Source organism: Tympanuchus pallidicinctus, unplaced genomic scaffold (genome assembly GCF_026119805.1).
Source record: "Tympanuchus pallidicinctus isolate F22 unplaced genomic scaffold, pur_lepc_1.0 scaffold2, whole genome shotgun sequence".
Lineage (NCBI taxonomy): Eukaryota > Metazoa > Chordata > Aves > Galliformes > Phasianidae > Tympanuchus > Tympanuchus pallidicinctus.
Genome location: NW_026294721.1, coordinates 24,191,947 through 24,205,169, shown reverse-complemented (window position 1 = coordinate 24,205,169; position 13,223 = coordinate 24,191,947). Strand labels below are relative to the sequence as shown.

The following is a 13,223-nucleotide window of genomic DNA, read 5'->3' as shown; positions in this document are numbered from 1 at the left end:
CTCCATGTTATTGTTAGCTGTAGTCCTACCTGTAGGTGTATGCAGACTTCATGCATTATTTATTAACTATGGAGAACTGAACACTCTTTTTGCCTCTTCAAAAATTCTAGAAAAGGCATAAAGAGCAAAACAGGCATAACCCATAGTAACATTACTCTACAGGCAGTAAGTTGGTAACAAGATAAAACAAAACAAAAAAAAACAAAAAAAATCAAACAACAGAGAGAGGAGGTCACAGGTCCCCACTGACAGTAATTCAAAGAACCCCATTCATCATAGGTTGTATCAACAGTTATCTGAAAATTTAAATCAGTAGTGCTTCCTTCCTCACAGAGATGACCGACAAGGTAATGTACCCCTCAGACAAACCTAAAGAATTTTAACTGCTTTCAAGAAATAACACTGAAACACCAGCCTCCTGAATTGAGTATCTGAATCATATAAAACATACACAATGTGTGACAGAAATTACTCGATCCTCTTTAAGCTTTTCTGGATCAGAAAACACCACTTTGTGGGAGATTGTTAAAGAGATAAACTCAGCAATGCAAGTAGTTGTTCAATGCTGCACAGTCTGATCCATTTCCATCACTCTACAATCGCTTAGGCTAAAAGATGGAAAAGAGCTGAGGAGCAAAGATGAGAGAAGCAAGCCATGAACAGTTCTGTAAGTGCTCCCAACATGCAGCCTTTCCTCTCAAAGTATCAAACCTTGCTGGAGCAGACAACCAAGCTGCTAACTGGTTTCACGATCATTCTGAAACAACTTTGTGAAATTAAATGGATTTGATTTCATCACCATTTTGTCTTTCCAGCCAGACACGTACAAGATCTCTCTACTTACACAACTGAAGTACAATCATTTTCTGCTAGCAGCATTTTCCACCCAGCTGTATGTTTCTATCCAGTAAAAGGTACATATTGCACTGACAGTAGCACAAAGAATTATTTTATGTTTATTGTCATCATTTTTTTTTTAAAGCAACTATTAGAAAAGTAATAATGGTCACAAGAAAATTATAACCTACTAATTAGAAGAAAAAAATAAAGGAAGATCTTTAGAAATTTCAAGATTGAAGGAAAAATCTACATTGCACTAAAACATGCTGACCTTCAAGAAACAAAAACTCAGCAGACAAATGAGCCATGCATCTCAAAAACACATATTGATATACTCAAGACTCAGTTTGCTCTTTATTTGATTTTGGAAACACTTTTTCCTAGTTGAACTACATAATATGCATAACCTTTATTGCAGTTGCAAAAGAACAGGACGACTTTGCTGTCCAATAAGGAATCAACCAAGCCAGAAGGTATTAGGTCAGATAAAAACAAAGCTGGAGCCACCTCCTACCTTGAACTCTCCCCACCTACTTTTTTTTTTTTTTTTTTTTAAGCAGTCTGAAAAAAAAAAAAAAAAAGCTTTCTCATAGTTGCAGAATTAACTATGATTAGGAATGACTCATCCAACATGTTTCAGGATATTCTGAATTCAGAGGAAGCAGAAAAAGAAAGCATAGAGACAAAGAAAGGCATTCTGCTACATTGATAAAAGTTTAATTATTCAATATCCCCTTATTTTTGTTGCAAATATGACAAAACTCTAACTGGAATATAAACTGGAAAATTGATAGCAGCAGGAGTTTAAACATGGAAAGCTAGTGTAGCTCCCTAAGACAGAATGATACTCACTGCAAGACTGGGGCTGATAAGAAAGTGCCTCCCTTGATTCCTCATTTAACTTGTCTACACAGTGGCTATCAGTAAGTGAACAGTGGGTCTGGGAAGGACCCCTCAAGAAACATACACATTGACAGAGCTCTTGATCATCTGAGTATTACAGAAAAAGAATTCCTGCTTTTTCAATTGGCAGAATTAAATACTGTAGCCTGAATCAAGATACCAGTGATGACAGGCAGAGTAAGAGGAACAGAAAATCGAAACATAACAAAATACCTCTTTTTATCCATTCACTGTATCTACATTTAGCAAGTTTTCATAGAACCGATGTGGATTTGCTGTGTTTAAAGCTAAAGTCACTGTTTAGGAACTGAAGGAAACAATGACAATAGTAAGTTCACATGTCCAACATGTGACCAGATAACTCCATACTTGGCCAGTGGAGTCTGACTTCTCAGAACCCAGAACTGATCAGATACCTCAAGCTATGATGCTAATAACTAACTACTTCATAAAATTCAAAAATTAGAAAGGATATCATCTTGGGCTGCTCTCATCTCTGCTGTAAACTACACCCATGCAACAAAGGTGGCTGGATGAATTCCACGTCATTCTCTCAGTCTAAGGGAAGTAACAACACAGCATATATTTTATAAGACATGGATCATTTGAGAAGGAAAATGACAGAAGCAAGTACACCAAAGCAAACCTGATATTAGTTAGCTCTCACATATAGAAATGAAGCTCATCCTCACACCACCTACTGTAAATAGCAAATGGGTTTCTCCTTCCAGTCTAGACAAACCAGCTATTTCTATTAGAGAATCCTAATCCCTAGAGTGCATTGGGAAGTGAGATGAGAGTAAGTTACAAACAAGTAACTGGGTAAGTATCTGAGATCACAGCCCAGGACAGTTCTGTTCAATGTCACTGCAAGCTCAACCTGGTAGCACTGGGTAAGGGTGGTTCCAGAGACTGTGCTCTCTGAACTGACATCAATATAGATTTATGTGCACAGAGGAAAACCACAAACCACCAGAAAAGTCTGGCACTGACTTTGGATAACAGAATATTTATTCTGTCTTCAGAATTTCTCTGCACACACTATAAGACGATGTGTTTTGTGCTAAGGATGGTGCCCATTGCTACACAAATGAATACAAACTGCCGGAGCGCACAGGTTGGATGCCTGAGAACTCTTTGAGAACCAAACATCTACCAAACAGATCTTTGGTTTACTCAAGTCCTCAATGGCTCACAGTTTTCTCACAATGCCAAGCATCAGTACCTTAGAACAGATACACAACAACTACACCAACTACGTCACAGATTAGCAATTTGCTTATGCACTGATGGTCCATAAGAGAAACCTATACAATTTCAGGCACACATCAGAAGCAAAAGAACACACACGTATTCACTCAGACTTCCAATTTTAGCAATTGCCTCATATGTAACATAGTAAACCACGTTTAAAAAAAAAAAAATGTTCTACTATTAACAAGGTGTGACAAAGACTGTCCAGAGCAATACTCAGGATAAATTCACTTGACAGATAATTCTTTCCTATCAATGTGCCACATTCCTCCCTAAATAAAAGGTTCACAGTTATCTCTTAAAACTTAAACTAACATTTTAAATTTAACAAAATTCACTTAAGGAATCATATAAGAGCATATACCCTGACAGTCACACATCTAGTTTCTGCACAACTATTAAGTCCAGCTCAATTAAAAGGTACAGAAACAGAGAAAATTAGACCCACGCCTATTTGAAAAGCTCTACTTCAAGGAATAAAATCTAGACACCTATGATAATTGGCAACACAAGCTGCCTGCCTGCAGTAGAATAAAGAAGCCTATCAACACTACTGATTTTGAAAACTTCCAGGGTTATACCCTCCTGTCTTACTTTCCCACATTAGTAGTACAGCACTGACTGTGTTTTAAAAATTTAAGTTTTTTTCACTACAGAGTATAGAGCTTGCAACTCAAGTAATAAATCTGCTTTTCATATCATCATTTCCTTATGTGGTCCACACACAGCTTTCAGGGAAGCAGTTGTATTTCCCCAGTTTTCAACAGTCTAAGGTCCAAATATACATTACTGTCAGTTTTTTCCCTCAGCATGATTCTGGAGAAAAGAGTAGAAATATTTTTAAATGAGACTATCAGAAAGAAGACATTATGTTACATATCTCTGTTTTTTCCTATGGAGCAGACATTCTTTGCTTAGAGACTGCATAACAGATATGCAGATAGCAGGGACTAAACTCTTACCTAGCAACCATCTTTACATGAAACATTTAACCCTCTGTAAGACCCTTAACATTATGATGAAAGAGCAGCATGCAGAACACATATTTTTAAGTCCAAATTGAGAATACTCTGGAGTGTGAGAATTCGAAGTCCAATACGGTCAAGACTGCCAAACAGAGAAGGAAATAAAATGCCTTCAAGTCATTATGTTCTGATAGGTGTGCACTGAAAGGTCTACTTTCCAATACAATTCTCTAAAATGGGATAAATCTTACTGCAATCTAGAGATGAACACACTGAATAATTTTCACTGTTCATCTTCCAGCAAAAAAAAACAATTCCTCCCACTAAAATATCACATTCATGTTTCAAGGTGAAATTATGAATAATAACTAACAGAATTCAAGCTCTTATTGTGTAAGGATGGGATACTAAAGAAAGAAAGAATCTTTGTTTTCCATAGTTAGTCTACACATGAAATCAGTTCTCCAAATAACCACAATAACATCTAGATTTGTTTCTATAAATGCTTTTCTTCAAAAGGCATCATCATCATTCTACTGGTTATTCCAAAATGAGAGTGTATCCCTAAAAAAGTGAAAATAGAAGTGAAACCAAAAGTGAAAGCTATTATGAGTTCCCTGGTACCACATTTGTTTAGAGTTTATGAAGATAAGAGTCTTTCAAAATCTTTTTTCAGTACAGAACCCTGCTGCAATAAGCTTTCTGCAAAGAATATGCACCTTGAAAGTATTCCTATTAGTACTCCTATAACTGAAGGAAATATAGAAACACAAACAGTGAAGATTGAAAAGATCATCCAACTATTCATGTAAGGATTATATATGTATGCTTGTGTGTGTGTAGAAAAATCAGGTGAAGTTATCAACATTTGGTTTTTGCTTTGCTGACACCCTTAACAATGACAATCCATTGGTAATCTTTAGAGTACCATCCAACATTTTCACACTGAAAGCAAATGGGAGATGAGCAATTACTGAATTCGTTAACATTCCTCTACAACATACAAAACTTAGATAATTCCAAAAACATTTCAAGCAACAAATGCTCTCTCTGATAGGAAATATCATTTCTCCTGTAGATAATACATTTTGCTTTTCATGAAAAGTAGACATTCAGGAAGACCCTGACTACCTTTTTTCACTTAACAGTACAGATTCCATATAGGCTGATGTCCCTTGAAAGCTTATCCTGAGTTATCAGTACGAAGTTTCAAGCAAGTCTGCATCTAAAAAGAGAGCAATGGTAAAGAAGCAGACCTAGAAGCCCCTTAATCTATATACACTGGCATTAAACTGCCTGCACAATTTTTATCATATAAAGCATCCACACATTGTCAGAAGCAATAGCTTTAGAGATAAGTAGGCTCACAAGAGCACACTGCTGCAGAAATTCCTAATTTCATATTGGTTTCTGTCTAACACACTGAAATGTCCAAACTTGGGGGGGGGGAAAAAACAAACAGGAGCTCTATCCAAAAAGCAGAGAAGAAATGACTTGCTCAAAAAACATTAAGCCAGATTTGAAGAAATACTCAAAAGAAAATACAGTTCTAAAATAGAGCTGAACATTCAGGAAATTAATTCATATTGCCAGGTCTGGTGAAACACAAGCTATTTTCTTGAAGATCAAAGCAAGAGAAAGGAAACAAAGGGAAGCTGAGCAAGCCCGAAAACCTTAGAAGTTAAGAAGGAAAACAAAAATTGGAACCACATCAGAGAAGGATATTCCCCTCTGGCCCACAGCTGACAGAATCTGGTTTCACCTGCGCTTCTAAAAGCAGGCAGAGGTTTTCCCCTGAAGTAAACTTTAGATGGCAGTAGAATGAAGACTAGATCCATTAGGTACAAACTGAAAGGCAGACGGAAAAAGCATTCGAATTATGCTTTCAAAAAGCTCTTCGTGATTACATGAACTACTAACAGAGTAAGAAATCAGCTTTTCATCATTTTCTTATATGAATTACACGGATCAGTATCTTCTACTACAGACAATCTTCCTAGGGGTGTTAAATTGTCTTGTTTTGCTGTCAGGGTCTCGCCAAATGGAGGTTATTTAAATTTTGTAAACATCTCTACTTAGATTCTAGAAACATTTAATTCTATTCTTACTTCTAATATTTCTCAAAAACCAGCAAAAAATATTAAGAACATGTAGTGTTTTTCTGCTCTTGCTAGTTTTACATACTCAAAGCAATGAAAGGGAGTTTTAAATCTTTCTTCTGCCTCAGCAGATCACTTAATAAATTCCAGGGCAGCTACAGTTGTGCAACCCTATTGAGCACAATGGAGTTATAGAGGCATAACTAGAGTCTTAATTTGGCTGCTAGCATTTTTATTACTCACACTAGTGAATAAAAAGGAAAGTATGCAGCCTCATTTCAGGTTGACAGGGGAAAGGCATCTTTTCACCTTTCTGAAGGTGCATGTTACAGAAGCTTGAGTAATAAAGCTTACGTTCTATTAGCAGATGCAGCCAAATATTCTGGTAGTACACAACACTTTCCAACACCAAGATACTGTTTAAGTATGCTATAGCCCTCTCCCTAGCATGTGATGGCACCTACAGTGCAGGAGCGCACAGTCTCCCACAAGTTATGATCTTATTTCACATAAGTAATTGCACAAAAGGAGCACACTCAGAGGATGCTGAAGGACTGAGGCTGACTGAACATTCAGAGAAAATCTAGCATTTCCAGAACAGTCAGCTATGCAGCACCTGTGACAAAAGAGCACAATGATCCTCCACAGTTATAACCCGCATGCACTTCCATTGCTCAGAGGGAACAGCACTGCCTCAATCAGTGCTCCACCATTAACCTTGCCCGAGCAATATTCAACTTTCTCTTGCATCATCAGCATAAAACCACCAACACAAAAGGGAAAGATTAGCAGAATTTCAGGTAAGACTGTGGCTGCAAATAGCCCACAACCACATTCACTTTTTTTACATATGAAGACATTACTGTATCTCTTACAAGCCTTTGAACAAGCAAGTACATCTATTTTGACACTGGCAAACAAGAACGTAAGTTCCCTACAAGCCTGTTACACGGCTAGAAAAAGGTGAGAAGCAAACTGAAAATAGATGTTCACATGAATCACAGGCAATGGTTCCACATCAAGAAACCAATCAAATTTGAATATCATTTTGATTAGTATTTAAAAACATGATCAAATCAGCTATTCATCTTTAGATATTCCAGTCTTAGCCCATGGTAAGATGACATACCCATCATGTCTACTTTTCTTAGCAGATAAATCATCTCCTGCTGCAGGTCTCCTCTTTTTCCTTGGAGGCATCACTTTACTAAAGCAGTCTGATGAACTGCAAGACCGGAGACTTCCTACAGAGGGAATTAAAAACACCAGTACAAGAGATGAAACTATTGCAGACCAGTCAAACTGTGTCCACTAATAGGCATATTACAAAGGAAAGGGAAGGGAGGAAGTTAGTGGATTTATAAATTAGAAAAAGCCCCCTTTCCAGAGCAAAATCTGTTTTCCATGGTATTTCTCTGACCAGATTTCAGTTAAAGTCAGTAGCACTATGCCAAAATATAAAATTACACCAATGCCACTTCAGCCTAACAAAAGGCATGAACTAAGTCTATCCTGACATATCTAAGCTTTCAGTCTGACTTTTTTAGTAATTAATTCAGATCAGAACTTCTGAGAGTTGTCCATTACTTTTTGAAATACAGATGCAACCCAAAGATTAGAGCAGCACAGGTCTAGAAAACAGAACCTTTTTATTTTTAATCCACACTTTTTTTGTGATACTGATAGCAAGGAAAGGAGGGCGTTTTTTTCCATTTTTCTTTGATTTGTTGTAGGAGGTGAAGAAAGGGGATTCTTTTCAGGAGCTTTTTGTTGTTGTTGTTGTTGTTGTTGTTGAGGTGGTTGTTTGAGTGGCTGCTTTTTTTATTTGTTGTTTTTTTTTTTTCCTGTTTGTTTTTTTAGAGTTTTTTTTGTTTGTTTGTTTGTTTTTGCAAAGAGATGCTTAACAACCATTAGGAAAAAAATGAGTATCATTTTGCTCAGGTAGTTCTGCAAGTAGAGAATGGCCAATTTAAAAAACTGGTGCTAGCTGCACACTCCTACTTGTTCCTTTTGCCAGTTCTGGAAACTCTTCAGTGTGCTAATCCAGCTCACCAAACCTGTAATTAAACTGAAGGGAAAAAAGAAAAAAACAATCCCCACATAAACCATTCTGTATATTAGTACAGCAAGTTGTTTAAATATCTTTGCTGCCTCATGAAAGCAATAGGCTAAAAAGTCAGGCAAAATTTTGCCTTGCTTTCATATACTGAAGACCACATGGACACCAGAAAAAGGTATGTGTAGGAGCAGCTCAAAGAGCTAACAAAGCTCTAAATGTTACGCAGAGAAATTTTAGAAGGAAAAGAAGGGAGAGGTGAGGTATAAAATTCTGGAAACAAAGCGATGCCAAAGAAACTTGCAAGAAAATATGAAGACCTACAGCATGCCTGAGCTACCTTCTCTTAGCTTCAACAGCATCCAAGTTTAGCTCTGCTTTACTAACACGTTCACAAAATCTTTTATTTTAAATCACAGCACAGAATTAAGCAATAAAACTCGTACTACCATTCGACACCAGGGGAACAGACTGAAATCAGAGGCCCAATACCCAACAAATACTAATGGCAATCTTATGCTTACCTATTCTTCGTATCTTTGAAAGTCTCTCTCCTGTTATAGGAGAAACACATGTAAGGAACCTTACAGCCTCACAGGCTTTGCTACATGTACTTTATTTTAAACATGCACTGAAACTATTAGACATATAAAAGTAAGGATTTTTCTGACAGTAGGCAATATGGTCACACCAGTTATCAACATTAACAAATCTGGTTTCAGCTAACAAAGTTTTAAATTTAGCATGCCTTCTTTGGTCTTACCTTTACACTCACTTCCGTTAAGAAAATTCCTCTCTCTAGTTCAAGAAATACTCTTTCCAATTTATATCCTCTTCCTATACTTTTTTCCCCCCTCCTCTCTTTTGTCCGCTAAGCTCCCCTCCCTGGATATACCTGCACTATCTTTTAGTAAGAAAGCTTTAAGAGTACTGTGCATTTACAATATAATTTAACTAGTTATTAAAAAGAAATCCAGCATTGTACTCAAACTTCTATCATAAGAAAATATAACAGCTATATGTATACAGTAGAATGTACTTCAAAAAGCATTACCCTGAATATATAATAAAAGGATATTAACAATTATCATATTCTCAAAAATAAGTATAGTTGAAACAGATAAGCCAGAGATCACCAAAATTTCACAGTACACCCAAAGCATTTTACTACCCAGGTTAAAGAAACTAATGAACCTCATCTTACGACTGCATTAGTTCCATCTTATTATACCTGCAAATTAACAGTACCACAAAATTCTATTCCCAGAAATTACTCTAAGTATGATGTTTTATGGATTTTTAAATCAAGTTTCTAAATAGTGTTCTGATATTTGAAAACCTACACAAACTAAGGACATTTAAGATGACAGCCAACAGATTCAGAACTACAAACAAACTCAGACACAAACTTAATAAATCAAAGCGTGTGCTAACAAATAGATTATTTTGGAAGGTAAGTATGTACTTGAGTACCTGAACACAACCCACAGTCACCTCATTCCTTTGAAAACTAATTTTTTTTTTTTTGTATGCCTATTTAGAAATCTATTTATGATGCCATAGACACTGGATTCTAGTAACACGTAACCCAAACTACCATACCAAACCCCCTAGAATTTGTCCAGTTTACTCCTGCTAATGCTTGTTATTTTACTGGGAAAAGAAATATGCAAGGCTACTGTGAAGAGAGATGCATAGCAGAAGATGAAAACAAATAAAAGTTACAGAATGGGAAAATCATTTTATCAGCTCTGCAACCCCAGACAAACCAAAAAATTTAATCCAAGAATTCCTGTTTGAAGTCTTAAAATGATAACAGAATTCATCGCACCCCAATTTCTCCAACAACTCATACAAAAAACTTACACCCTTTCTTGGTTTGAATGTACCTAGTTGCAGTTATCAAACTGACAGAAAAGGAAAGAGAAGAGAGCTCAGAAATTGGTAAATGGCTATTAAATGCATAAGACACAATGTGGACAAACATGCTCTACTTGTTTTCAGAGATTAAACGTCTTAATAACTTAGTTTTGGACTAAACCTTCAATATGTTTTAACTGTTGAATGATCTATAAACTACTGAAAACCACACTGCAAAAACATTACTCGAAAAACATTTACTTTTGTCACTAGAATTAGTGTATATTGAATTTGAAGGGTAGTTATAACTTTCTCGCAGTTTCTAAAAGTTAAAAAAGCAGGATATTTCTGTTACTTTCATCTAAAGTTAAAACCTATCCAAACGTAGCTTCATTTAAATTCTTTCAATTTCTTATTTTACAGCGTAGATCACTAAGTAGCATTAATATTAACCTTTTCTATACAGACCTTACTGATATCTGGGTTTTTCCAACTAATTTTGCTTCTCACAGGTCTGATCATCTGCAAACGCGCATGCAGCTCTCTCTGACTTCATGCAAAGTTTGACAGGAACTTTACTTACCAAGTGCAGCTTCTCTGACGTGAATGTGATTATCTTCAAAGTTTCTTACTCCTGGGTCTCAACTCAAGATTGGCAGAACCCTCCTAGTCCTCACTATTTTTTTTTGACACTTGAAGCTAGCATTTGCAAGGTAGAGCCTCCAAATGGCTGCTGAATAGGCCATCACCAGCCAAAAGCCTGCCGAGTATAAATGTTGTTTGCCAAACGTTCTATTCAGTACTTCCAAATTTGCAGGAAACAGTTACCAGAGATGCATCAACTCAAGAGCTAAAACTCACCCCAAGAAATATGAAACAGTATGTAAGATAAGCACCACAAGGGAGAGACACTCCTAGAATAACAACAAAACCAGAAGAAACAAAAAAGAAAGAACAGTGGTCAATTAAAAAGAATACTGCAAGCTGTGTCCCTATAGAAAAGATTTAAAGACGCATCATTTCTCCTACTCTCTAGGTAATGACTGTGAACACTTCTGCTCTTCTGACAGAAGATGGATGTTTCAAAAGAAAAATAATTACAAATTGTGCACGCTGAACTGGAAAAGATAAAGCAACTCAGTGAAGCAACAAGACCACCACAAACACTGTTAACAATCATCATTTTTCAGATATGAGATGAGAAAAAAAACTAAGGTACTCATCAAACCACCAAACCATTTACAGTCTTCTTGTAAAACTAGGAAAAGAAGAAAAAAAAAAAAAAAAAAAATCACCTCCTCTATCTTGAATTCCACAGTACAGAACTGCTTTGGTCTTACAAGGGTTTTCTTTTCTAAAACAACCAAAAAAAAAGGGCAGAAGTAAATAATTTTCCCTCCATCCCCTTCCAAACTTCAAGAAAAGCAATGAAGCCTTTTTTTAAATTTTATTTTATTTTTCCTGAAGTCATTACCTCTTTGTGTTAGAACAGTCAGGAGAAAGCAGGATATGCACTTATACAGACATTTTAGTCTGCATAAGTAAACAAGTCACAATTTAATAATCAAAGTAGGACTTTAATGTTAGTTATTGCTCAATTTATAGGTGGTTCAAAAATGACTAATATTAAATTCAGGAGAGAAATTTCCAAGTTAATACATATAAAAAGGAGGGGGAAAAAAAGAGCAAACAGTTTAATGAATCCAACTGTTTGTGATTCTTACCCTTAGAAACAGCTGATAAGTTAAAGCCCCATGACACATTTACAGTCTACCTTATTTTTCAGATATATATAAACACACTCAATGCTAACACATTTTATGAAACAGTAATTGTAACGTGAGGTGTATTTTGGAATAAAGTTCTGGATAGTTCCCAAATCACTGAAGAAAATCTGAAAAACCCATCCTCCAGCTCTTAGATACTTAAGATACTCAGATACTTAAAAAAAAACAAACAGTAATACTTAGAAAAGGTAGAATTTGTCTAAAATAATTTCAGTGTCCGGCATATTTATATAGCTCAGAAATACATGCTTTGAAAGAATATAGTAAGCATTAAAAGTTTATTATAAATAAAGGGTAACCTAAAATTGAATTCTCCGTTTTCCAAGCAGCTTTAGAAGTCTCAACTCAATTTAGATATAAGTCACTGTTTAAGGTGACTTAATACATGACTCCACTGTAACAACATTAACCAGGATACATGTCAGAAAAATAACAGTAATCTCTAAGGATAAGATATGCTTCAGAAGGCTCAAAGTGTGAAAAACATCTCAAAAAACAAAACAAAACAAATCTCTAGATGGGTCTGATAACACCCAAACAAACCTTCGCAACAGATTTATTAACATGACTGCCAAATGAGTTCTAGACGTAGAATCTCAAATAAACCCACAAGATCTATGCAGTTCTGTAAGCTGCGTAATAAAATGAATAGGTCTTGACATTTCTTACTACCAGAGAACAGAAACTATGTAAAATTAAGCACAATGATATCAAATGATTTGGAAAAGATGGGTTTGATTTTTCCAGACTTAAGTAAGACTTTCCTGTATGACGTTTCACAAGTGTCAAGTCCCCCAACAAGTGGGCACACGAGACATGACTGCACTATATTCACAATGGCCAAAACAGCCCCCTGAACGTCTACTTGTCCTCACATGAGGAAGGACAAATATACTTTTCAACTGAACTCAAGGCTGGAAGTCATGCAAACATTGGAACTTCACCTTTTCGTGCAAAGGGATATAAAACAGGGCAGAAGCATAAGAAACACTAGAATGAAATCTGAATATAAGAATTTGCCAGTAGCAACTTCTACTTTCAGCTCTCATTTCATACTTTTTCCTGGTTTGAAAGGCTCTTTTACAGCTATTACGAAAAAAAAATATATTATTTACTGGGATTTTGTGTCCAAACTCATTCAATGAGTATTGCTTAAGCTTTTAAAAACAGCTTAATTCAGACAAACACAAAGTAGGCAATAACAACAAGTGTCAGAATAAAGCAGTACGTTAAAATCAACAACATACTTAAATATGTTCCCAAGGAGATAATGGGAATGCTAAGGCTGATTTCTTAACTGACCTTTTATGATGGTAGTGCTAAGCAAGAGAGGAGAAATTCTGAACACCTTAAGCACAGCTACTTACTTTTATTGATTAGTAACAGAACTTGACTGCCTCAAAACCAATAGTTGATGCTTCAGAACAGTTTTGCAATCAAAAGTGAGAAAAGACTATAG

At 35.9% G+C, this 13,223-nt stretch overlaps 1 protein-coding gene across 9 annotated transcripts in view; it reads right to left on the bottom strand.

Moving 5' to 3' along the window:
* The window catches only part of DCUN1D4 (defective in cullin neddylation 1 domain containing 4), a 36,946-nt gene that overhangs the window by 12,263 nt on the left and 11,460 nt on the right, over window positions 1-13,223 (bottom strand). For 5 of the 9 annotated variants that reach the window (XM_052683380.1, XM_052683381.1, XM_052683376.1 and 2 more), the window contains exon 4: window positions 7,191-7,305. In XM_052683380.1, the coding sequence (XP_052539340.1) occupies window positions 7,191-7,305 (115 nt within the window). Of the gene's footprint in view, window positions 1-7,190; window positions 7,306-8,641; window positions 8,672-13,223 lie in introns of all 9 variants that reach the window. The other 4 variants (XM_052683379.1, XM_052683374.1, XM_052683375.1 and 1 more) reach the window with 1 other exon arrangement.